The sequence below is a fragment of the Fusarium musae genome, chromosome 7, assembly GCF_019915245.1.
Source record: "Fusarium musae strain F31 chromosome 7, whole genome shotgun sequence".
Classification (NCBI taxonomy): domain Eukaryota; kingdom Fungi; phylum Ascomycota; class Sordariomycetes; order Hypocreales; family Nectriaceae; genus Fusarium; species Fusarium musae.
Window position 1 is genome coordinate 992416 of NC_058393.1, and position 24679 is coordinate 1017094.

At 50.8% G+C, this 24679-nt stretch overlaps 8 protein-coding genes across 8 annotated transcripts; 3 read left to right on the forward strand and 5 right to left on the reverse strand.

The window, feature by feature from the left end:
* Positions 1 to 562: 562 nt before the first annotated feature.
* On the forward strand, positions 563 to 2966 carry J7337_009504 (uncharacterized protein; the record flags this gene model as incomplete). Its single annotated transcript, XM_044827099.1, has 2 exons — positions 563 to 1198; positions 1236 to 2966. 2 exons carry the CDS (start codon positions 563 to 565, stop codon positions 2964 to 2966), a joined length of 2367 nt encoding a protein of 788 aa, XP_044677693.1.
* A 960-nt stretch (positions 2967 to 3926) lies between these two features.
* J7337_009505 (uncharacterized protein) lies at positions 3927 to 5539 on the reverse strand (the record flags this gene model as incomplete). The annotated part of the gene is made up of 2 exons (XM_044827100.1): positions 3927 to 4152; positions 4203 to 5539. 2 exons carry the CDS (start codon positions 5537 to 5539, stop codon positions 3927 to 3929), a joined length of 1563 nt encoding a protein of 520 aa, XP_044677694.1.
* Positions 5540 to 11380: 5841 nt separating this feature from the next.
* J7337_009506 (uncharacterized protein) lies at positions 11381 to 15161 on the reverse strand (the record flags this gene model as incomplete). Its single annotated transcript, XM_044827101.1, has 3 exons — positions 11381 to 13191; positions 13239 to 13313; positions 13370 to 15161. 3 exons carry the CDS (start codon positions 15159 to 15161, stop codon positions 11381 to 11383), a joined length of 3678 nt encoding a protein of 1225 aa, XP_044677695.1.
* Positions 15162 to 16493: 1332 nt separating this feature from the next.
* On the forward strand, positions 16494 to 17297 carry J7337_009507 (uncharacterized protein; the record flags this gene model as incomplete). The annotated part of the gene is made up of 1 exon (XM_044827102.1): positions 16494 to 17297. The coding sequence occupies one exon, from the start codon at positions 16494 to 16496 to the stop codon at positions 17295 to 17297; it is 804 nt and encodes a 267-aa protein (XP_044677696.1).
* A 390-nt stretch (positions 17298 to 17687) lies between these two features.
* RPS17 (40S ribosomal protein S17) lies at positions 17688 to 18249 on the reverse strand (the record flags this gene model as incomplete). Its single annotated transcript, XM_044827103.1, has 3 exons — positions 17688 to 17783; positions 17840 to 18040; positions 18103 to 18249. 3 exons carry the CDS (start codon positions 18247 to 18249, stop codon positions 17688 to 17690), a joined length of 444 nt encoding a protein of 147 aa, XP_044677697.1.
* Positions 18250 to 18657: 408 nt separating this feature from the next.
* Positions 18658 to 19965, reverse strand: J7337_009509 (uncharacterized protein; the record flags this gene model as incomplete). The annotated part of the gene is made up of 1 exon (XM_044827104.1): positions 18658 to 19965. One exon carries the CDS (start codon positions 19963 to 19965, stop codon positions 18658 to 18660), a length of 1308 nt encoding a protein of 435 aa, XP_044677698.1.
* Positions 19966 to 20907: 942 nt separating this feature from the next.
* J7337_009510 (uncharacterized protein) lies at positions 20908 to 21816 on the forward strand (the record flags this gene model as incomplete). The annotated part of the gene is made up of 1 exon (XM_044827105.1): positions 20908 to 21816. The coding sequence occupies one exon, from the start codon at positions 20908 to 20910 to the stop codon at positions 21814 to 21816; it is 909 nt and encodes a 302-aa protein (XP_044677699.1).
* Positions 21817 to 22068: 252 nt separating this feature from the next.
* Positions 22069 to 23219, reverse strand: J7337_009511 (uncharacterized protein; the record flags this gene model as incomplete). Its single annotated transcript, XM_044827106.1, has 4 exons — positions 22069 to 22370; positions 22419 to 22525; positions 22573 to 22834; positions 22889 to 23219. 4 exons carry the CDS (start codon positions 23217 to 23219, stop codon positions 22069 to 22071), a joined length of 1002 nt encoding a protein of 333 aa, XP_044677700.1.
* Between the last annotated feature and the right edge of the window lie 1460 nt (positions 23220 to 24679).

Genomic DNA, 24679 nt, shown 5'->3' on the forward strand with positions numbered 1-24679 from the left:
TAAAAGATGCGATATTTGAGCAGAACCCTTTCAATTGAGCGACAAACAGTGTTAGAAATGAGGCTTGAATTCTGGTGTCAGTGATATAGTGTTAGCACAGTATGAACTATCAAGTTCACGGTAGATCGCGGGGCAGCTACGACCTTCGCGTCGCGCTCTCATGAGCTTCACCTCGAAGTCAATAAAGGACAAATTTCTTCTCGTTGATGTCGCGCTATGTTCAAGCCTCAAGAGCTCAATATTCACAGTAAACGAGAAGCCTTTCCCTCTGAGCTTGAATTTGGCTGAACCCCCGCGATTGGTTGTCGAGGCCCAAAGTTGGAGCTTTGGATTAAATCTTCAAGATCAACATCATCAACAATACACGACAGACGCACGACTGCTTGTTTCATGTGCCGCTTTGAGCTTCTGGGTGTTATCATAATTATATTGCGTGATATTGGGGATTCTATGAGGTCAAGAAAGGCGCAAGATCGGTACGTTTGCTAACGTTATCGTCCTATAAAGCATCACCGCTAATTATACCAAGCTCCGAACCAGAACCAGAACCAGAACCACGATCATGCTCCACGAAATCCTACTCTCCCTTTCGGGACATCCCTCCCCGCTCCTACGAACCGATGCAACTCAGCCGCATGCCCTCTCCGGCGTAGCACCAGCCGAGCGCCAACTACTCGCCACAGCCGCCCACCTCAGCGACGTCCACATCAAACTGATCAGCTACACGGCCCAAGTAGCCAGCTCGCACCCATCAACCATCTGCCGAGCCGTCGCAACAGCCATAGACTCCATCCATCTAGCAGCCTTCCAGCGCAAAGTTCTCGATGTCGAGGCGAGCATATTACAAGATGACCCGGATCTGGTGGGAGCTTATAATATTGTGCCGTTGACGGCGGTGATAGGCGAGTTTAAGGACTGGACTAGGAGGATGGAGTGGCTTTGGGAGATGGTGCAGTTTATGCTGGCGAAGAATAAGAAGGGGGAGACATGCCATGGCGCTCAGCTCATGGATCGCCTACGAGTTGAGCTGCAGAGCGGGTATAGGGATGTTCAAGAGACGGCTATGAGCCTTGTTACGGTGGCAGAAACAGCATGGCTGAAACAGGTTTCTGCTTGGATATTATACGGGAGACTTCCGAGCTTTGGAGGTGACGATTTCTTCGTCCAGAAGGTCGAAGAGTCCGAAGAGGCAGGTCTTGTTTGGCGCCTTTGCAAAATATTGCTAACAACCGCAGGAGTATATATCACGGTCCAGTCTGTTACCAGCATTCGTAACACCAGCTACAGCTTCATCCATGCTCTTCATTGGAAAATCTCTAAATCACATTCGAGTCAAGAGCAGCGTTGACTCAGGCCTTCGTGGCCTAGATCACCTATCATCGAAGCTCCAAGAATTATCCAGCCTCTCCTTTCCACTGAAAAGCACCAGCTTTTCAAGAGCCATCATTGCGGTCCGGATATCTCTATCCGAAAACACGCTTCAGAAACTCCTCCCGCTAGCCAAGGTGACGGAAATGCTACAATTATTGCGAGATTTCTTCCTCCTCGGTCGTGGTGAGTTTGCAATGCAGTTGACCCACGAGGCAGACGAAAAAATACGCAGTCGTTGGAGGCGAGCAGACAATTTGGCCTACGAAAAGGGTGACGGTCTGAAGAATGTGACGGTCAAAGAGGGTGAAGTTGCCGCGGTTCTCGCAAGGACGTGGGCTGTTCTAGCATCTATGCAGGGCCAACATGCAGAGGAAGATGAACAACTTGAGCTTGCTCGAGACCTTTTACGGCTAAATCTCACCAAGAGTAAGGCGACTCCGAATTTTGGCTCAGGTTCGGGTCTCAGCCGTGATGCTGCAAGCCTCTTATCCGAGTCGCCTTTTCGCAACCTCCTTTTCTCTGTCCCGTCTTTGCTGTCCATCCAGATTCCTCCACCACTGGATATGGTACTGTCACCATCAGACATACAGATATACTCTTGCATCAACGCCTATCTACTATCAATGCGCAGAGCGCACATTCGACTTACGGATCTCTGGAAGATTACGTCCTTAAGACGTCAATATCCAACCGCAAAAGGTGACCGAGAACATATTATCCTTCTCCGAAAGCGATGGACGTCTCGGTCGTCTTCAATGCGTAGCTCTTGGACAACTGCAAGTGCTGCTATATTCTTTCTAGCGGAAACAGAAGCATATCTCCAGACTGAGATTGTTGCTGGGCTATGGGAGGGCTTCCATGAGTGGCTGACAGCCAATGATCCCAAGCATGGGCAGTCTAGAGCACCAACACCAACCAAATTACAAGGTGAATCAGGGGGTGCTGATGATGGTGAGGGAGAGGAAGAGGATGATGACTTATGGCTAGGCAATGAAAATGACAAGCCTACAGCTCAAGATGATACCCCCAAAGCACGAGATTCAACGCCTCCCCAGGATCCTCAAACTCTTTCAACAGCTCATCGCCTATATCTTCGTACTCTCATCCATCGGCTGCTTCTCACCCAGCCAACATTCACCCAACCTCTATATAACCTCCTCATCCACATTGATCACCTCGTCGCCCATCTACATCGTCTTCACGCTATCTATACATCAATAGACCTCGAGACAGATGCCGGCGTAGTCGATGCCTTTGTCGACCTCGAGTCTGAGGAGCGTGACGTTAAGCGCCGTCTTCACGACATCGAGTCCCGTGTCCGCTCTGGCATCGAAGATGTCGTCGCCGCCCTTCGCGCTCTCGAGTCTGACCCCATCTTCACAGCCGAATGGGAGGGCGACACAGCTCCCGCCACTGCAACTGAGGAAGACGAAGATGATCAGCGAGACGGCAGAGCCCGGGACACAGACGATGCAGAGGAACGAGGTGGCTTCACAGCTGCACGGGTTGGTGGTATCAATCGTCTGCTCATGAAGCTCGACTTTGGCACATGGTTCGGCAGACCAGACGGCCACGGTGATGTCGAGCAACTGTAACTCGACCGCTTCTGGCGTCTCGACGATTATCGCGTGGGATAGGATAACGAGCTGGTCAGACTTACATGGACGTCAATGGCAGACTGTCTCATGCCAAGGCACGTCTGCAGAAATGAAAAAGAGACAGGCGTTTCCCCCGCATCTGTGGCGTTACAGATGGCACGATTCCCACGTCCCCGATGCATCTCGAGCTGGCTTGACAGGGGTTACAGATGGGGGTGGATGAGGGCTTTTTCTTCCCGCTATCAAACCCAATTGAGTGGGATGGAGGGGACAGACAACCTTGAGCATTTAAGTTATACCAATGGGCCAAGTAGACATGTAGCTGCAAGAAAATTTTGCGTAATATCACCAAGAACTCTGTCAATTTCGCCTTCGTGTCAGGTCAATATTGTATCTATTCCAAATCATGCAGCTTCTGTCTGATCATAGCATAAACTGGTTTTGTATGTGTCTCATACAATCCAATAGTTCTGTAGTGATTCAATTCTCTCCAAGTCATGCCCATTTTCATATCTGGGGTTAAGAGGCGTAGTCCAATCCGGGGTACACAAAGACACCGGTTAATACCAAGCCAGGCCAGATCATCAATCCTAAGTTGGGCTTTCCCATTTCTCATAGCCCTATCCAAAAACTCCCAAGCGCCTCGCATGCTGTAATCGTGGGGGATGATATTTTGTATCCCGCAAATGTCCGTCCAAAAACCTCACAGCCCAACCATACTGTGGTGGGTGAGTACAGTAGATAACAAAACAAGAAAAGGTCCAAATATGTACATGCCCGTCTGTTCGTGACGGGATAAAAGATCTGTTAAAACAAGAAAAGTAGAAGTGCGAAAATCGTGATCTTGAACCAACATGTAGTATCCTTTTTGAAATAGAAGTAATCAAGATTCCATAGAGGTTCGTACAGGAAATATCAAGTATAAAGGTCGATATTTTGTCCGATGTTGCTTAGACTCTAATACGCAGCGACAGGCTTGCGTCCGAATCTTAATGCGCCACGGCTTGAAGAGTGTTCTTCAGAGTGGCGTCGCTGGAAGAAGCTGTGCATAAACGAGCGAGGGTTTGCATGGTTGACGTCGCCAGTGTCCCTGCGGATAGCTCGGTGTGACGGTTTCTTAGCTTGCCATCGCTCCTTGATGCAGTCGTCGACCAGGGAAATAAGACCGGTGGCGATGATGACACTAAAAGCTGTTAGTTTAAATTACGATCGAGGAGTTTCATCATGACTTACTCAGCCACGTCGGTAATGGCATCGATGATGCTACTGTCACTAATCCAGATGTAGCAAGGGGTAACCCAAGCTCCAGCCATCTCATCGTCTAGAATCTGGTTGGGACTTCGCATCTCAGGAACGATATGAGCGACGGGGGCGCCATGTCCATCTCGGACGAGGTGAAATGAGACAACATTGAGGTTCTTGTCAATTACACGCTTCCAGGCGTATGTGTGACCCCACCACTCAAACTCGTATCGCTTGTTGGTGCGTCCACCTCGTCGTGCAATATCCACGCGAGCATAGTTGCTGAACTCAAGCTTGATTTTGTTTGTAGGTACCATTCGTGCCTTGGGCTTAGGAGTTGGCGAGTCTGATTTCTCTGTGTGATGCGAACCGGACCATACGGAGGCGTTGTCAGAAGTTGTAGAAGCGATGGTACCATTGCCGAACTTGAAGATTGAAGAGTTGCTGGAGGTAGGTCGGTGAAATGGAGTAGCCATTGTCCGCATAGCAGAGCTCATTGACCTTTGGAGGGCAGGTCGTGCTGCAGCGACAGTACTGGTGGGCGCTGGAGCATATGCACGCTTAGAGTTGCAAACCTCTCGACCAGAGTCGCGGCAGTAACGGCGAAGAGAAAACTCTCGGCGAGCCAGATCGTGCATGCGCAGGTGGAATAGCTGAACTGCAAGCGTGCGCCGTGTATGTCCAAAAGGAACAACGGTATCAACACGGAGATTCATGTTGCCGTCCGACGTACAATCGTCATGACGTACAGCAAGTCGGTCCAGTGAGGGGAATAGACGGCCAAAGTCTTGAGGTGTAGATGGTCGACAGGGGCGTTCGTTAGAGGTTCCGCGATAAGGAGGCAACACTGGAGGGATATGAAGTGACTCAGGGTCGGATAGAATGTAGTCCTTGTCGGCGTCTTCCTGGTCATCCTCTCGGTCATCATCGTCATCGTCTTCATCGCCGCTTTCCTCTTCTTCTTCTTCCTCTTCTTCCTCTTCTTCCTCCTCATCCTCAGTCTCAAATTCTACCTCATCGCCGCCGACTGGCAAATCTCGACACAAGGGTGCCATCTCAGACAGGACCGAGTCGTATGTGGCGATAGAAGAAGAGGTAGTATCGAATCTGCGCTCAATGGTTGTTGGCTTTATAGCTGTGGTAGGTCTGTTCCCTTGAGCATCAAGGCATTTATTGTTTGACCCGGAAGCCGAGTGGAAAGAGGTAGGGGCCGTTGATTGAGAAACTTCTGAGAAGTAGGAGTCGCGGCGTGAATCAGAATCGGATGGGGCTGGAGATGTAGTGATGACAACTTTCCGCTGTCGCCGTAATGATGGTTCAGCTGTCATTGTGCGATAGTTGTCAATTGAGTAAGGTAGAGTGTTGTGGTATCCAGAGTGGTTGATGTTGAGGGCGTAGTAGAGCTTATGAGTGCGTGTAAGTGGTGTAAATAATACTGAACTTCAAGTAAAAATGCCTAAAGGGTGTGGCGAAGCGATACTTGAGTCAACTTGTGTAGTCTGTGTTATATGACACAGCCAGCTTCAATCAGGTTAAGTCAGAGTCGAGAGTCGTGAATTTGATAATAGTGTAGATGAGGAGACAATCGAAAGGGATATATCTTCACCTTAAGTCGGTTCTGCCTTGATATGGATATGGATGGTAGACTAACGGCGGACGTTGCTCGTAGGTGGGGAGGGGGGCTTATTTGGTACCGAGCCTGACCTTAATACGCAACCAGTGGAGCTGTCGAGAAGCCAGGGGTAAGAAGTGTGTTCAGGCATGGACTTGGACTCGAGGCCACATCAGGAACCTGGCGGGACGGACCACTTTTGGACCACCTGTCAACTCGGGCCACGGCGGGGGAGAAAGTGAGAAGTGGAAGACACGCCTCGCCTCGCCCCGGCCTCAGACCTCATCTCGCAGACTCGTGCTTAACCTTCGATAGACACCCCCTAGTGTCTCTTGTATGCAGCCAGCAGTGACACTGTTGCAGCCCTAGTATCTCTGGGCTGCACTTTATTATTGTTGGCTGGAAGAGACAAGTAAGGTGCCGGCAAAGACTGAGCAATACGTTGCGTTGCCATTAATTAAAGCATTGCTACCGTAAAGTCAACGGTGGGCGGACAATCGGGTCACAGACAGCGCCAGAAAAAGTTGGTCACTCTTAGGGAGGCGACTTCAACGGTAGGTGGCTGAAAACCCCAGGCGATGCATTCCAGATTTTGACACACAACCGACTGCCTGTATCGGGGACTGGCGCCTGAGGTATGGCGCTCTACAGTAGGAAGTAGATGACTCTAGTCCTATCCGCGGACCGTACAACACGTCTCTCGTGGGGGAGCAGAGCCAAAGACTGCCCCGGATGAGATCCCTAGTGTGCATCGGCCAGTGCTCGGCCACTAGAGTGAGCAAGAGGGTGCGCGTGTGAAGACGTTGTGACGGTATACCACACGGGGGACAGGCCACAGCTAGGGTGCAATGGCTATTTGGAAGCTCATGTCGAGCTCATAGTCACACCATGGGTGGGCTGTTTCCTCCGTCCCGTCCATTCGGTCTTCCTGGGGTGATTGGCGACAATCGTTTCTCAGTCAGGATGGCGGATTCTGATGCCCGCCGATCGATGGGATCTCACTGAAATGGTGGTCGATCAAGGGTAGCGTCAGTAGAGGTCTGTAAGCTTGATTACTAGAGTTGTCTCGACTGCGGCGATGAAGTGGTCGTCAACAGAACAGAGAAGTTTTTTTTTCAGGGTTGTCTCGGACCAAGACCGAATAATTAACGCACTTGCGTGCTTCGTTAGAGGTCATTGCCTGCTGTACGGAGTAAGTACAGAGTAGAGGAGCACAGATCCGTTTCTCTCCATGCCTGGAGGACCCCTAACGTTACCACCCACCAATCTTTCATCACCACGCAGAGCCAGCTGTGTTCTCCTTCAGGTTCCCCCACGAAGCCCTTGTCCTCTGTATCTCAGTACAGTGTTTGGTGGAGCGAGGCGTGCGAGGCTGTTGAAACTCGGCTCGTCGTGTGTTGGCTTACGACCCATTTATTCTTAATCGCTGATGAATCCGAATAAGTAGGTAACGTGCCCTGGCACTGAACGTCTCAGGATCATGACCCGAAGGAGGAATGGCGGATTTCTGGGACACGTCCCGGCTGGTTGAGTGCGTGCATCTGCACTGTATAGCCTAACATTGGTACTGTACTGCACGGCATACAGGCTCTGTACTCCGTAAAGTCCAGTCAGTTGCCTAGCAAGGGTTCGTTTGTTGGATGTTTGTCCTGATTTTGGAGGGAGTTCCTGACTTTGCAATTGAGATGAGGAGATGTTTATCGATGATGCCTCGCTTAAGTCACGAGATGATTTGAGTCATCTCCTTCCTCCATTTGCTAGATTATCTTCCCGTGCCTTCCTCCATCTGCTGGTCTGATTTACATCACGGAAGGTGCCAGCTGCCCCCAGGTCGCGATAATAGGTGTCTCAGGCTTCAAGACATGCCACCTGAGGCATCACAGATGCACATGCACAGTAAATATTTCCTTTTCATATTCTATCCGAGTCAGTCAAACGTCAAATATATACTGTATCAACTTCAATTTCGGGTTAATAGCCATCTGAGTTTACGAGAAGTTACCTACCTATTCCTGGCTCTGTGTATCATTACGCCAGATCCTTGCATTTCTGGGGTTTCCTTCACCATCCATCAAGTTACTGGTAGACCACCATTTTCAGCTTCCACCAACCAAGCCTGATCTCAACCATCCAAGTCAATTCTTCACTCAGCATTCATGGATCTCTTTGGCTTCTCTCATTGATCCAGAATGTCTGAGACTACCCCGGTGACCCCGGGATCTCATATGCAAGGCCGATTGGATCCCACGGCATCTCACCTCTTCGTCTTTTCTCGCTCAGAGTTGCACATATCCTTGGACAGGTAGTTTGGGTCTACCGCTAACACTAGAAGCTCATGATCGAACGCGTCAGCCTTCTCTGTCTACCGTGTCTGCCTTGTTAATGAGGTTGAAATTATCTACCTATTCGCTGGCAATGTCGGTGACGAGGCTGTAATGATGATTCAACTCAACAGAGCCACATCCTTTGACATGGCCTGCGGTGAATGGGAATGCCAGGCTGCGGTGTCCTCTACTCCGCCATTGACTAGTTTTAAGTGCTGCTATTTAGGGAGATGTCATGGCAGGGGTACGCTAGGTAAGAGCCTAAAACGATCACTGATGGTCCATTATCAAATTCACTATCCACAGTTTACAGAAGCAGCTCGGCGAAATGTCTGCTGCGCCAGATGGATTTGCTAAGCTACCAATAGGTTTAATTGACTCACTCAAGTTACTGCAACTACTGGCCCGTCCCGCTCCATACATATCCCGGCGTCAGTATTCACGCGGCGGGTCGGCCAACTCATTCATGACTGAGCTGGCCCGTGATACTTGCACAAGATGTCATGGGGCGGCTCGTTGAAGGCAGCAATCACGTAGCACGACAGTTATGTCTTCTTCTTGCTGTCGTCACAACTGGATCGTCAGTATGGGGTTTGGCGGATGGAACTCGGTATTTCTCAGAATTCGATCTTGACACCCAGGGAATGCCTTGCCTTGGAACCCAACACCTCCATCATCATGCGTCCTAGCGTGTAGGACTGGAGACGCCATCGACACCTTGAAGCATTCGGGTTTCATACACGCTACCATTCGTCGCTACACTATCAATTTGAGAGTGAATCGTACAACATTCTGTACACGCTGCCAGACTTTATCAGTTACACGACCGACATGATCTTCAGCCCAGGCCCCGACACTGTTTGTTGTACCCTGCCTGGGGGAAGCAAGAAAACTTGAGGAACTTGACCCTAAGTGATAAAAAGATGTAGGCAAGTCAGTCCAAACTTAGGGGGGCTCTTTGGCGAGTTCATTCTGGCATCCTCCATTAACCTCTGGGTTTTCTTGCCCCCAACGCCCTGCAGCTTCATCCCACCTCTTGGTTCGCATCGCATGCGCTGAACATGCAAGCCAAAGGTGATTTATGACCACCAAGTCGACCCATCGAGATGCAGTCCTTGCTCATGTGTTGACAGCCCATTCGTTGTCGGGGCTCTGGCCCCTGTTTAATGAAACGATTTAGCGAATCGCAAGATCAGTCTTCTCCTCTAAGCCAAACGAGCACGCAAACTAAGATCGTGTTCATAGCCTGGGACTCATTTCAATCGTCAAGTCATCGTATTTGGAGGTCCCTTGGCATTGCGTCGTTCCTGTGCCTGACCATCATGAGGCCGCAATTTTGTAACGAAGGAAGCGTCTGCTAGAATCTTGAAGAAGCGGCATTTGCTTAAAGCATCCGTTTAACTACCTGGCTGTCCCAATCAGAGCAGAAACATACACATTTCCTTTTTCGTTCACCTACACGAAGCTGTCGTTGCGGATACACCACTCATCAGAACCTTATGTCGTCATGTCACAAGCACCGCAGCTTCTTTGGCAAGCTTCAAGTCTCGAGGTCACCGAGCTGACCTCACTTTGTCTCGGGGGCCAGACCTAATCTTCTCCATCATCTCAACCTAAGCCGCTTATTAGCGCAGTTGATCTGTTTCCTCGTCCATCTTTCACTACTGCACCTAGCCGAGACCAGCAGGTCGGCTTGACGCAATGCTACGGGAACTAAGCTAGCGATGTACTGTAACTTTCGAGATGCAGTTACTCAATCCAGAAGTTGAAAACATCATGGCCCTGATATGATTGGGCTCATAGCGAAGACTTCAAGTGAAGCTTAGAGGCATACAGAGTCTGGCCTCAGAATCGATAGCCGCCAACAACACCTCAATCATGATAACCGAGCGTAGCCACATACCCCAATTTCAGGCTGAGAAATATCTGACGTCTCACTTTCCGCCTGAACAGACGGCTGTTTTCCCCGCGCTTTTCTCGATATTCACGTGTTGAAGGTGGAGGTACCGGCCCGTCGGTGGAATATGCCATTCTCAGTCTCTTGCACAAGGAACAAAAAGTACCCTCGAGGCGAGAGCAGTCGATGCATGGATGATTTGGCTGAGTTCCGAATGGACAACAGCCGGACCTTCGGACCCTGCACCTTTTCTGCCGCCTCTTCCCATGCATCTGCACATTGTGCCTAACAACTTGATGGGAATCAGCTATTTGTTGAATCATGAGTGTAGGTCTCTGATACGCGAGATGTTGTGTACAAGTTGTCCTGTGCGTTTCAACGTTGGCCATGGCCATCCTTTGCCTGCCGCCGTGACCACGCGATCCAAATTGAGCATTATTCATCAGGCATTAAGTTTAGCTATCCCATCCCGTGTGTAAGGTATCTTGCTAGTTGCTATGAAATCTTTTCCCCTACACTTCCCGATGCTATGAAGGGGTGACCTGACTAACAAATCCTATCACCCTACCCATGGTCACGGAATCCACTGAGTTCACTCATATCTTTACTGCTTACACAAACTTCAATCCTCAAAGGTCCAAGACCTCGTGCCCACCATCTTGTTTTTCCTGATACTGTCCCATGCAAGTTAGGTTCCCATTTAGGTAGCATACTATGTGCTTTTGCAATACCATCCACCTGTCAAACTGTCATCCAAGATATGATTTGATGCTCAATTCTCCGCCATATGAAGATCTTGTGTATCGAAGTAACGGAAAACACCGTGCTTCCTTGCGATTATACAATGTAACTATCCAAGGCCTCAGCTGTAGCCGGTCAGAGATAGAAACGTGGCCGTGGAACCGCTGCATCGACGGCCGGGCCGTGCCTGAAATAGATGATGTCTCGGATTCATGCGAGACTTTGTTTAACAGAAACGATCATGGGATTCTCAATGTGTGAGGTGCTGAAAGTGAATCTGAGAGGTGACACAGGATAAGACGCTTTGGTCGATACCTAACATAGCCTACTGAATCGAACTGCTTTACAACTAACTAAATCTCTCATGTTCCACTCATGTCCTACAGTTTCTTATCTGAGCACACACCTTGCTGAGCATCGGTTTCCTTCTCCTCCTGTAACGCTCTCGAATCCTGAAGCCACCACTCAACGCCTGAGGGTACAGCCACGGCCCAACTACCAGTCTTGAACTCATCCTATTATTCGTCGTCATCATCATCATGGGCATCTTTTCCTAGAGATCGCCATCGCTCTTGCTACGCCATCCACAGCTGTACTAGGACTGGCTGTTCCAGCCAACCCAGCTTCGCGGCATGACACGCCAGATCTTGACCTCTCCGCTGCGAAGGTCGTCAAGCTTGAAGCTCTCTACCTTGACCTTCTTGCTCTCGCGGCCCTGCTCCCATGCACGCACCTTCTTCTTGGTGCCATCCCACTCAGATACTACAGCGACGTGGTCTGGTTTGCCCACCTCGGCAGAGTACTTTGCGTGCATAGGACCATGCTTGCCTTGGAACTTGGCGTTGCGGATGGTAATGATGTCGCCAGCACGAATCACGTCGTTCTGTTGAGTTGATGCATTGGCCATGTTTGAGTAGACGAGGGCACCGTAGGCACGAGTGCCAACAGGAGGAAGAGCATCCTTATAGGGCTTGAGAAGTTCAAGAACAAGACCCTGGGGAGTGCCGTCCGCGACAACAGAGTCTTTCTTGGTAGCTACAGCCGTCGAGATGTGGCGACCAAATCGCTCATAGAACTCTTCCATCTGATCCTGGCGGAGGGGACGCGGCGGGGGCTCGTGACGTTGCTCAAGTTGAACATCTGATGCATCGTAAGGGTCGTATCGAATTGTCAAGAAGGTTTGTGAGTAGTCTTGATATAAGATAAAGATTTCGCGAGTTATCGTCGTTTGTTGGCCGCCGTTGGTAGATGTCGACTCTTCGGCCTCAAAGTAAATATCTTTACGTCCCTGGAGAACGGGAGGTACTTGGTTAGATTGCTTCCACCAGCCACTCTGGATAGCCAAGTCCAAGTCATTCGCAATAAAACCGGACTCCATCGACATTGATGGTCGGTGGACGTCCATAGATCGTCTGTTTCCAGCAGCAGCCCTCGAAATATCTAAAGATTGTCGCCCTGAAGTACGACCTGCTGGCACACCTGGGGGAGGCGGGGGTCTTCGATCTATCGGAGAGGTAACAGATGGCGACTGGGGAAAGATACCCTCCTCTTCGATCTTGGGCGTTCTGGGGGCATAGCCATGTCCTCCAGGAGGTGCTGAATAATTGTAAGGATCATAGTCTTCTTCCAGGCGCGGCGACTGAGGCGGTTGAGGGGGAAGTAAGCCTGTAGGAGGGGGAGGGGGAGGTGCCGCGCGTGGCACGTCGATAGACTGTCGCTTGTTATCCCCAGAGGGAGGTGGTGGAGGAGCAGCGCGAGGTGTATCAATTGACTGCCGCATATTCTCAGGAGGCGGCTGCGAAGGAACAGGCGGCGGAACAGCTCTGGGGGCCGTGCCTGTGGGAATAGGGGGTGGTAGTTTAGGAGGAACATCGGAGACTGGCGACAGAATAGCGTTGTCTTCAAGGCTTGATTCATGGGCGTGTGACTTTAGAGCGTCCTTATGGGGCACTGAAGAAGCAATATCCGTATCGTAATCACCTTCGTACTCGGTAAGTTCCTCGGCTTCTTCTTCGCCAGCTTGAGGAGGTCCCCTGGTATGTTGTGCCTGAGAATCTTGGGTGGACTGTCGACGAAGACCACCTGGTGGAGGCGGGGGAGGCGGCCGACTCTGCGCTGGTAGAGCTGGTGCAGATCCAGGAATAGGTGGCGGCAGTCGACTTAATCTATTGCTGGCATTGGATTTAGGAGATGTAGGGCTGAACTCCTCACGGGTAGGGGACAGTGGTGGCGATCTCGCAGGCAAGTGAGGGGGCTGAACTGGCGGCGGTGCCATAGGATGAGACCTTACAGCAGCTGCAGGGCCTTCTCGATCGCTGTCACGGCCACCAGAGAGCTCATCGCCCGACTGGGATCCTTCGGACTGAGACTTCACATCGGCAGGAGGTGCGGGAGGAGGAGGCCGAGCTGAAAGTAATGAGAATCATGTCTTCTTTGGGCGGGTGTTCACTTACATTCGGATGGCACAGGGGGAGGTGCTCCTCGACTGCCGGGAACAGGAGGAGGGCCTACTGGATCTCGAGGAGGAACTGTGTGGCGGTTAATATCCAAACTATCGAAGATCTTGATATCTGATGGTACATACTCGTAGGTGCAGCATGAGGAGCAGGAGTAACGTCACTCTCTGCTTCGTCCTCTGCCATCTCTGCGTGCTCTGGAACTCGGGGCGGCTGAGACCGCACAGGAGGTGGTGGCGCTCGGGCAGCTGGTTCATGTTCCGACGGCTCCTCAGGTTTGCTTGAACCGCCAAATCCAGGTAAGGCCATCATAGTGGGAACGGGTGGTGCAGCATGGCTTGTTGGCAATGCCTCCTCGACAGTTTCGTCGATCGATGTTCGCTCTGGCTTTGGGGCCTTCTTCTTTTTGGGAGGCGGCGCTGGCGCTGGCATAGGGGCACCAAACATGCCATGGAAACCCATACCACCGCTCATCTTGGCCATTCTCGCCCGTAACTCCTCCTTACGCCTGACTTCAGGATCCATCTCCTCCTCCTCCTCCTCCTCTTCCGCTTCCTCATCGGCTTCCTCGCTATCCTCCTTTCTTGACGTTGGTGCTTCAGGAGGAGGACCCGCATGTATAGGTAATGCAGGTGCTCGCGGTGCATTCCTAGCCACACCATCACTATCATCCCGCTCCGTTAAGTCATCATTACCTTCGGTTGTGTCACCCGCGCCAGACATATCCGCCTCATTACCATCGTGGACAGGTTCCACGGCAGGTCCCTTGGAAGACCTACGGCGTGGAGGTGGTGGCATGCGATTCTGTCGTGGCTCGTCCATAGATGTTCTGGCATCGGTATCCTGGGTGTCTCTGCGCTCAAGAGGAGCATGAGGCTCTTGAGGTGAAGCCTCCGCCTCAATCGGGGTATCAATATGCCCGACACTCTCACGCTTCTTCTGAGGCTTTTTCGGTTTCTCCTTCTTGGCAGCAGCATCGGCATGTCGTGCTGCTTGCTCCTGCTGCTGTTTTTGAAGCAGTGCAATGCGCTCCTTTAAACTTGTGGGTTTGGGTTGATCTTCATCTTCGCCACCCTGACCTTCACTTGGTACAAGTCCGGCCCTCTCGGCCTGTCCCTGGGTTTCTGCCTCGCGTTCCTTGATTTCAGGATCCTCGTCGCGCCGGTACACCTTAGCAGTTGGGGTCTGCTGTGGTGGAGGTATGAAAGCATTGCGACTGGGGGGAGGAGCCACAAACGGCTTCTTTATAAAACCTGTACCTGAGCCAGCCAGACCACTTGGCTTAAAGGGCGCAACAGGAGGCGCTGCAGGCTTGTTAAACGCCGCAATGCGATCCTTGAACGAGCTAGCAGAAGGTTTCTCTGCCTTGGGGGGAGGCCCGGAGGGCTTTGGCTTTGGCGAAGCGGCAGCCGGAGCTTGAGGAGCGGGGGCTGGAGGCTCGGGTTTAGGAACTGCAACGGGCGGGGGAGCTGTAGCCTGGGCGGGTTCGGCGGGCTTTGAAGTAACAGGCTCCGGGAGCGCCGGGGCAGCCGTTTGGGGAATCGGATGCTTATGTACGGGTTCACGGGCATCTTCGATCTCGGGCTCAGGTTCGGGCGCGGGGATTGAAGGAGTCTCTTGTTGAACAGCAGGTGGCGGTGGGGGAGAAGCGATATCTTCGGCGGGTTGAGCATGTTCGGGCTCTTTCTTAGTACGGGTTCGAGCTGGACGAGGAGGTGCAGTAGGCTCAAACTTCTCGACAAAGTTTCGAGGGAAAATACCCTCTTGCTTCACGCCGTTGTCGTCGACATATTCCCCGCCATACCAGTCGGCGTCCTCCTCATCAGTAACAGTGATGACCTGGCCGATACTAAAGTTGAGGTCGTCCTCATGAGGCGATGAGTACTCGTAAATGGCCTTGACTCTGAATGGCGCGGCCATTTTTGCTGGTGATTGATCCTCTTCTGGAAGCTCTCTTGCAGGACAAACGCTGCCCGAGGCTGGGATCAAAGCTTCTCTGGGCGTGTGGCTGTATGGAGCAGCAACAAGGTTATAGTACGTGGATTAGGTATTCGTAGGCTAGCAGGTCAACAGCTTTGCTTGCTTGCTTGCTTTGGTTGCTCGCTTGAATGAGTGTGGGGCACGACAGGGGGGCGTCGTCAGCCTGTGGGATCAAGTGAGGCGGGGGAGGCTATAGCGATGAGTTGTTTGAAGGCGCAGTCTATGTAGGAAGGCGATTGCTCGGTTTTTAATATGCGATAGGAAGTATTAGGTGGGAATGGATGCTCGGATCCTCAAGAGGAAAAGCATGAGAGAGAGATGAGATGCAGGTTGCAAGGAGGGCGGGTGGTGTTTAGCGGAGCATAGGCCTGAGCTGGGGCGTTTGTCGACGTCAGCGCTATGAGCCCGTCACTCCGTCCATCTCATGGCTAAAAGTGCTAGGCGCGTGGACGATGGTACTTACAGTTTAGCTGGTAGTTAGGTAGGGAAGTTTCCAGTTCAGTTATAGTCGGTTGATGCCTAGTTCCGATGATGGTCGGTCATGACTATCACGATAAGACTTACGTTTCTTTACGGATATGGATTGAATGACAGTGATGTGAGACAGGCAACAGAGCCTACAGAAATTGGGGAAGCAATCACGAGTCGATTTTGGGTGCATTGGCTTCGCATTGTGCTTTATCTTTAATTCGCGGCGTCGTACGTTAGTTATCTCTTACTATGGCCGACCAGTCCGAAACGAAGGCTTAAGGCATGACAACATGGGGTAGCTAGCAGAAACACTGGCTGGGCTTCGAAAACAAACTAAGTAACCAATTGTCCATGCGTTGTATCAACTATCAAGCATGATGATGAACAAACACTGGCCTGTCATACTTTGAAACCCTTGCTTATGCCGTTTCTGTCATATAAATGTAACCAGATGAAAAAGTGACTGATGACTGTTCTTTGTTTGTGCTACAGTGCATCATCATAGGGATCCATGATGGAGAGACTTGAACCTTGTTTGATTGGCTGACTGGACTTTCAAGTCCCGAAGCCGTCACTTTAAACATTCACTACCAGGCTATTCTTCAGCACTAACCTACATTCGTTATTTTGTCATCAGCCGATAGGGTCCAGTCGTTCTTCTGGCAGTCAGCCAGTCTCCCCTCCTTCAGTGGATTGCCACTTGTAAAACAGAAGCTAGCAGAGGTAGCGGGGCCATTTCTGGTTCTTTCTGAGCTCCAAATTCGAGTTATCCTTTTCTCAAGACCATAATACTCATTCATCATGGCCTCAACGTCTAAACAGCCCCCAAAGGGTATTCTGAAGAAGCCCAAGTCTATCAAAGAACGAAATGCCGACCCCAGAGAAATCGCCATAGAGCATGCCAAGATCATCCAACATCGTAAAGACCTTGAAGCAGAAATCCTCGACAGCTTGGTCCTCCTCTCCGAATACCCTCTCGTCCGCGAACACCCTTACAACGCCTCCAACCCTTCTCCATCTGATATCGCCGACTTCAAGGCTCATGTGCGACTCTTTCAACCTTCCGACTACGACGACCTCGTGATCGAGCGCAATGTGAACGAGCTTTGTGGTTACACCCTCTGCTCGCGACCACGAAGGAATACGGGCCCTGGCGGTCAATGGAAGATTTCCAACGGGAATATCATGAAGCGCGAGGACCTAGAAAAATGGTGCTCCAACCAGTGCGCCCGCCGCGCTCTTTATGTCAAGGTGCAGCTTAACGAGACAGCTGCCTGGGAGCGGGCAGGTATCCCAGATATTGAGATCGATTTACTCGACGAGGACAAATCGAAGGAACCAGAAGTCGACCGAGCTGCCCGAGAGCTTGGTCAGCTTAAGCTCGAGGAGCAAAGGCAAGCAGCTCGAGATGAAGCCGCTCTTGCTCTTGAACGAGGCGAACCAGATGCATCACAAAGCAAGAGCAAGAAGATGAATATCACACTGAAGGAAAATGATCCTAAAGCGCCATCCGCCTCATCTGACAAACCAGAAGTCTACGATGAACATTTACTCGTTGAGGGCTACAGAACAAAACTCAACCTGGAGGATAAGACGAAAGATTGATGAAATCAGGTTTTAGGTGTTCGTAGCATTTATTCGTAAGATAGGCGTTGGCGATTCGTGTATCATAGGCAGGGCCATAATAAGGATAGTAAGATACCCCATCATGACACTACTCAACACTCGTCGCATCGATGTAGACAATAACATCACAGTCCCTCGGCTCAGTTCCTGGAACGTGCGAACTGGCCTTGGGACAAGGTCATATTCACAGAAGTGAGGAGAGTAATTGGCGATCAAGCGTCATCTCTGGAGACATCCAGAGAATCGGCGACACCTTGGGGGGTCGAAAGATCTTTCTTTGAGACCTATGCACTCACTGTCCTAGGACGCCAAGTAGTAAAACCCTGTAAATGCCAGACACCCATCACAATAATCCCAAATACAAGTTTTTTAGTCGCGGCGAGGGCGGTCGCCGTATCGTCGTCCACCACGCTCGGGAACCTGCTGCTGAGTGACGGGGATGACGTTGACGGGGATAGACTCGAACTGCATTTATTGTTAGCACCTTGTCCAGTTTGTTCAAATCTCGGATGAGCACATACGCCAAGGTGCTTGAGGAGATCCTTGGTCTCGCCATCGACGTCGAGCTGGCCGCTCTCGGAGTTCTGGGTGAAGTCCAGAGCAGAGACCTCAGGAACGTACTGATCCTTGCGCTCACGCTCCTCCTCCTGAAGCTTGAAGGAGATACCGCGGACGGGTCCACGCTGAATTCGCTTCATCAAGTGGGTAGTGTAGCCGGCAATCTATAATTTTCCTGAATTAGTCGCTGCCCTCGGTCGTATCTCGTCGAGCCGGTATTTCTAACCTTGTTGCGGAGGCGCTTGGAAGCAATGATAGCGATCTCATCACAGATACGCTTGTTGGTCTCGAAGTCCAGGGTGAGCTTGGGGTAGTAACGCTCAATGATGACCTTGGCGGACTTCTTGACAGTCTTGGTGCGAACGCGACCCATTTTGGCGGTATTGGACTGTTGGACGTTGGGCGATAGGTTTGAAGAAAGTCGCTGGTGTGAAATTTCCCGCTACAGCTAGAATTTTGGTGTTGAGTGGGTGGATCGCTCCTTCCTCAAAATTAACCCTAAGAAAAGTCACGTGTGCGATTTTCGCTTAGCTAATATGATTTAGTGGATCATTCTACTGCACGATTGGCTCGAAACATTACGCATTTATTATGCAAGCTTGCATTCATTTTCATAACATATTTGTAGTGTAAGTCCTGGCAACAGACCAGCAGATGTAACCTGGGTAATTGCTTCAATTCTATTTGTACAGTTGTTTGGTACATATCTTCTCCCAATATCAGAGAAAGTAAATGACATTGATATACATCGCCTCAGCCCCTCATCCATAACTCATGCACTTTATTGCTTGTTGTCGTTATCAAGGCCGTAGTTCTTGGAGCTGCTCACAGCATCATCTTGGGGAGTAGGAGCAGTCTCATCACCAATGAGCTCATTAGCGACACGCTCGGCTCGCCAAGGATCAGCTCCTTCACTCGTTTTCTTGACTGTTTGCTTTGTCGCATTGTACACTTTAGCACGGCCCTGAGCTTCTCTAGCAACAAGTTGGGCCTCAGTGTTGGCCTCTCGGAGTTGCAGCACGACCTTTCCACTAGGGTCGATTGTTGCAGTCTCGGGGCTTACATATGCCTTGGCACCACCGAAGGTCGTTGTGTCAAGGTGTGTAATACCAGTAAGCATCTTCTTGTTCTGCGAAACCCTTTGGCGGGAGTCTCTGGTATTGAACTCGTTGTCTCCAGGGGGAGAGTCGGCCACGAAACCACCAACACCAAGTTTGGCAGGTGAGGGGCCTTGTCTGGGGTAAACTACTCGAGAGAGTACAGGAGTGCGCTGTTTTTGAGGTCCATAGACAGGGTGGTTCTCCATGAAGGAGTTCGTCCTCAAATAACTAATGCCAGCAGAGGGATGGCTAGGAGGAGGTCCAGACTTTCCGTAAGGACTCTCAGCAGCGGCATTGTCTCCAGCGGCGAGGAAGGTCTGGATAATGCCAACAGGCTGGCCAAGAGGAGCAAGGTCAAGGAACTTGGAGACCAGGCCATACAGTGTAGCACGATCACTTCGCAAAGACCGCACATAGTCTGTGAACTGATCCTCGGTGATGTCTTTAGGCCGGATTTTTTCTGGCGCGGCGTTGCCCCGTTCCATGGCAGCCGTGGCTCGTTTCGAGTTTAGAGATTCAGCAAGTCTCGTTTTGAGTAGCTCTCTGAACTGAGCTCGCTGAGGTCGTACCTTTTTGTTGAGATATGCCATAAAATCGCCCTCAGTCATCCTGGCCAGCCACGGTCCTCTAAACTTCCATCGCTTATCATCAACTCGTCCTTGGCGATACTCGGTAAAATCGAGGTCCTCCTCGAATACGGATTTTCGCCAAGCATCATTCTTCACAGCTATGCCGCTTCTCTCGTTTCCTTTGGGGATCGAAAGGGGAATTCGCATTTCCTGAAACTTCTCAAGAGAAAGAGTATGGTCGGCAGCAGAGGCGAAATCAGTAACGCTCTCGATAGAATCGACCTGATTGACTCGGATCAAGGGTGTTGAGCTCGTTAAGGTGGACTTGAGAGGAAATGGTCGCTTGAAACCCCAGTCGCCCTTTTCACGGGACGAGAGGGGAGATGTGATGGACTGGTGCTGCGGGTATTGTCGTGTCATCGTGGGAGACTTGTGATCGCCAATATGCAAGTTTGTCGATTGAGGCTCGGGTAGTGGCTTTGGGAGGGAGAATAGTCGAGAAGATCTCAACAATGCCCCTCCGGGCGAAACAGCGCGAGACCTCATTTCGACTTAGAGACCGTTTGGCGACCTCAATTGGCTTGCCGTTCTGGTATCTTCCTGTCGAGCAGTATCCGGGCGTATAGCTGAAGTCGACGAAAATTCGCTGGAGGTTGAAGCTTGGGCGTGATCTACCGATAATGGCCCGGAGCGTGCCTCATTGACCAATCAGCTCAGCACTTGGATCTTCTTCTGACAGCACTGAGCCCCACTGAAACCCTGTCTCTCATTGATACAACTTCCATTTTATTCAAAAACCCAGTCAAGCGACTAACACGACGAAGAGGAGAAGAGCGTTTTCTTATTTTTCTTCTTCGATTGTGGCATATTTGGGCTAAAGCAGATGCAAGCGATCAAGAAGATGGCGTCATCATCAAACATTTACAAGTCACCTGCCTTGACGCACGAGCTTGTCGCAAAATGCTCCGTGAGTCTTACAGTGGTGATGGCTTCACTCAGCCGATGAAGCAAGGGTCGAAGGGTCTAAGACTAATACATATATTTATACGTAGACAACAAGAGCCCGAGCATCAATATTGACTCTTCCTCATGGCGTCGTGCAACTTCCTATGTTCATGCCTGTTGCAACTCAAGCGTCTCTAAAGGGCATCACCCCTGAACAGCTTGAAGAGACTGGTTGCCGTTTATGTCTAAACAACACCTATCACCTCGGCTTAAAACCAGGACAAGAGGTCTTGGATGCGATAGGCGGAGCGCATAAACTTCAAGGATGGAACCACAATATTCTGACTGACAGTGGAGGGCAAGTTTTTCTCTATGTTGGTGAGAAATCCCGGACTAACTTTGGCTTCTAGATTCCAGATGGTCAGTTTGCTAAAGCTTGCAACTATTACTGAGAAAGGTGTCGAATTTCTGAGCCCGCATGATGGAACACCCATGTTACTTACACCTGAGCATTCCATGTCACTGCAAAACAGCATCGGCAGTGACATTATGATGCAGCTGGACGACGTCCTTGTCACAACCTCTCCCGACAAAGCACGTATGCGTGAAGCCATGGAGCGAAGTGTGCGCTGGTTAGATCGATGCATTGCTGCTCATAAGAAACCTGAGACCCAAAATCTCTTCTGCATTATCCAGGGAGGTCTTGATCTCGATATGCGACGAGAATGCTGTCGCGAGATGTTGGCCCGTGATACACCAGGTATCGCCATTGGTGGACTGAGTGGTGGCGAGGCGAAGGCTGATTACTGCAGAGTTGTAGCAGCTTGCACAGAACTGCTCCCCGACCTGAAGCCGCGGTACGTCATGGGCATTGGCTACCCTGAAGATCTGGTCGTGAGCGTTGCGCTGGGAGCCGACATGTTCGATTGTGTGTGGCCAACAAGAACAGCCCGATTTGGCAATGCAGTCACAAAACATGGCGTCTTGAACATCCGTAACAAGAAATATGCTACTGATTTCGGACCTGTCGAGGAGGGTTGCAACTGCATGGTCTGCAAGCCAACCGCTGATGGTGGGATGGGCGTCACTCGAGCATTTGTCCACCACAACGCCTCAAAAGAGACGGTAGCGGCGCATTTGCTGACCATTCACAATGTCTACTATCAATTGAACCTTATGCGGCAAATCAGGGAGGCCATTATGGAGAATCGATTCCCTACATTTGTGCGACAGTTTTTTGCTTGGCTTTATGCGGATAAAACAGAGTATCCCGAATGGGCAGTTGGAGCATTGAAGGGGGTCAACATCGATTTGACAACGGAATAGAAGGCATATACAGCAATCAAGAGGCGCTGGTAGATAAAAAAAAAAGTGAATTATGAATCACGAATATGATTCTATATACGAAAGCGCTTCAAATGCCAAGGATATCCTGATAAGACTGCGCATTGTTCATGAGTTTCCCTACAGCACTTCATTAAATAACCCGGATAAGTCGTTAGATCCACTACATCTTCTCGGAAATTGAACCTCATGAATAAGTTTGGTCGCTTCTCGGTTCAATCATCACAAGCCATCTTACAGAGCAATAGCCAGAGCAGCAACGGCAGCGAGGACAGAGCCGAGGCCGACACGGGCGGAAGAAGCGCTGTTGCCGCTGTCGCCACTGTTGGAAGGCTGAGCAGGAACTGTGACTGTGATGGCACCCAAGTTCTCGCTGGTGGAGGCATCATTGTCAGAGGCTCCAGTCTGGCGAGAACCGGAGTCCTCAGTGGTGTTGGCCTCGTCGGACTCGCTGGATCCGGAGTCTTGGGTGCGGGTGACAGAGGGAGAGCAGACGTCGTCGAAGCGGTCGCAGAAAGTAGCAAGGTTCTTGGCGACTATTGTCGGGTTAGTCTACGCTCAGATCGTTTCAGTGAGGCACATACCAGAGTAGGCGGTCTTGGGCTCGCCAGTACGGGCCCAGTCAGCGCAAGTGGAAGCATACTTGTCGAGCTCATCAGTCCAGGTGCGGCGGGAACCAGAGCCACGGCAGCTTATAAATTGTCAGTCTGTCAGTTTTCGTGTAAGTGAATAACTTACCAGTAGCACTCGGCCTGCTCTCTGGGAGGAAGCTCAGTGAATTGGCGATCCTCAGCTGTGCAAGAAGTGAAGATATCGAGCATGTACAAACAGGCTGCAGCGTATGTCTGCTCAGCAGGGCTGGTGGCGGAAGTAATGGTAGAGAGATCTTCATCGTCTGAAGTTGCTGTAGGACGGCTATCGCTGACAGAACCACCACTGCCACCAGAACCACCAGTACATCTGGCGTTCAATCTGCAAGCACTGTACAGAGTACCATAAGCTAAAACAGCTTGTTAGCACATCTCCTGTCGTCATGGCCAGAAGCAAAACTCACCTTCGTATTGAGAGGTGTTCTCAGGAGCCTCATCCTCTAGGTAGTTGGAGCAGACTGAGTAAAGAGGAGCAGCGTTGCTGCGTCCATCACAGCATGCGCAAGCCATGAGAGCTGAAGGATCAGCAGTGGCAGCAGCGTCGAGACCACCAACAGAAGAAACACAGTCCTGGACAATCCCAACAGCTTGCTGGCAGGTCGAGTATTCGGGGTCGGTAGGGTTGATGGCGTTGTTCTGGAAGACATGAGGACCCAGACCGAGGGCAGCAAAAGGCATTGATGTGATCTGAGCAGCGGCACCACTGGCCAGGACGGAAAGAACAGCACCCTTCATTGTGAGGATTGTGTATTCGAGATAATGAAACTGGTGAGAGTCGGATATCTTGAGACAATGTTAGGGGTCGATGTCAAGTCCAAAGCAAGACAGCCACTTCTACAGATGAATATGAGCGAAAAGCAGCATTTCCTTCAAAAAGCAATCCTCGGGCATGAAGGGCCGACAGTCGGGAATTTATTTACGACACTAACCGGGCCTGAGCTGAACAGAGCTTCCCTTTTCTTTCCAGGGTCGGCTCATCGCCTCGCTCCATTGACAAACACAGACTCCAGGCACACAGGACGCTAGGAAGCTTGCGGACAGGGTGATGAGCTAGCTCCGGGCTTCACGCAGCCACGAGGCAGAATCTCCAGGTGTTCTGGGGCCAAGATGGCCAATTAGCATGGGCGCCATGGTGCGGCTGAGATGTGATTAGCAGGATCTTTCTGAACTGCACGTAGAAATTTGGTGGCCAACGTTCCCGTCGCCTCTTAGATGCAGAGTCGCAACGGGGACGGACGCTGGAGATAGACCAGGGGTGCCCTGCAACTGGGGACGATTCACGAAAGAGGAGTGGAGGAAAAAGCCACTCGGGTTGAGATGTTTAACACTCTGAGCTAACTAGCTAGCCCAGATAAAGTCGACAAGGCTTTGCAAGGGCTTCAGGTGGCCCCAGCAAAAGGACCCCAGCTCGTCCACCCAAGGACGTTGAACGTCAGGACGATGAGAGTCTGGGAGAGATTGCAATGCCGTTTTCCGCTCGCATTGTCTGGGCAGACGTAAACAATGTGTTAAATCTATTGGCTTGGCAAAATCCAGGGTATCAATTTGCTGATGCTGTGTCTCCTACATAGAGCGAGAGAAGTCTAAGGGGCCCGCATCGCACACTTGCACAGCATCTTTTGGCGTTTTTGTGAGCACATCGTTGGATGTAGAGCCTGGAGGATGTACGCCCCTGCCGATGGGCAGATTATGGCTGCATCATTAGCATCAAATATCGCTGAGTAGGTACGTACTATTACTCAGTGGCTTGATCCGAGGAGTATATTCCAAGATCAGCCTTGATCCATATTCAGAGCTTCAGCTTTCATACCAGCATAGGTCATAAATACAGTGAAGGAAATTCCTCGACCTGAAGCTCTGGTATGGATGGACATGACCTCGTAAATCGCTCAGCCCTGTTAGTGATGCAAGGCACTACGAATTTAACCATTTAGTCATAACGGGAAGTTTATTTTAAAGCTCATTTTGTTGCTGACCACTAACAAGGAGGTAGTACGGATACTCGGAGCTCATTTTGAGATCAGAGGCGCCTACCGACTTGCAGCATGCCACTCACTCTCAATTCAATCTATTGAAGCCTAATCGGAGTTGTCGGCATCTCAGGCAGTTTAGTTTAGTTCTGCCCTCCATATCGGTTGGATGTCTGCCGAGTTGGGATGAGAAGAGACAACAAACAGTGGCTTTCATCCGCATCC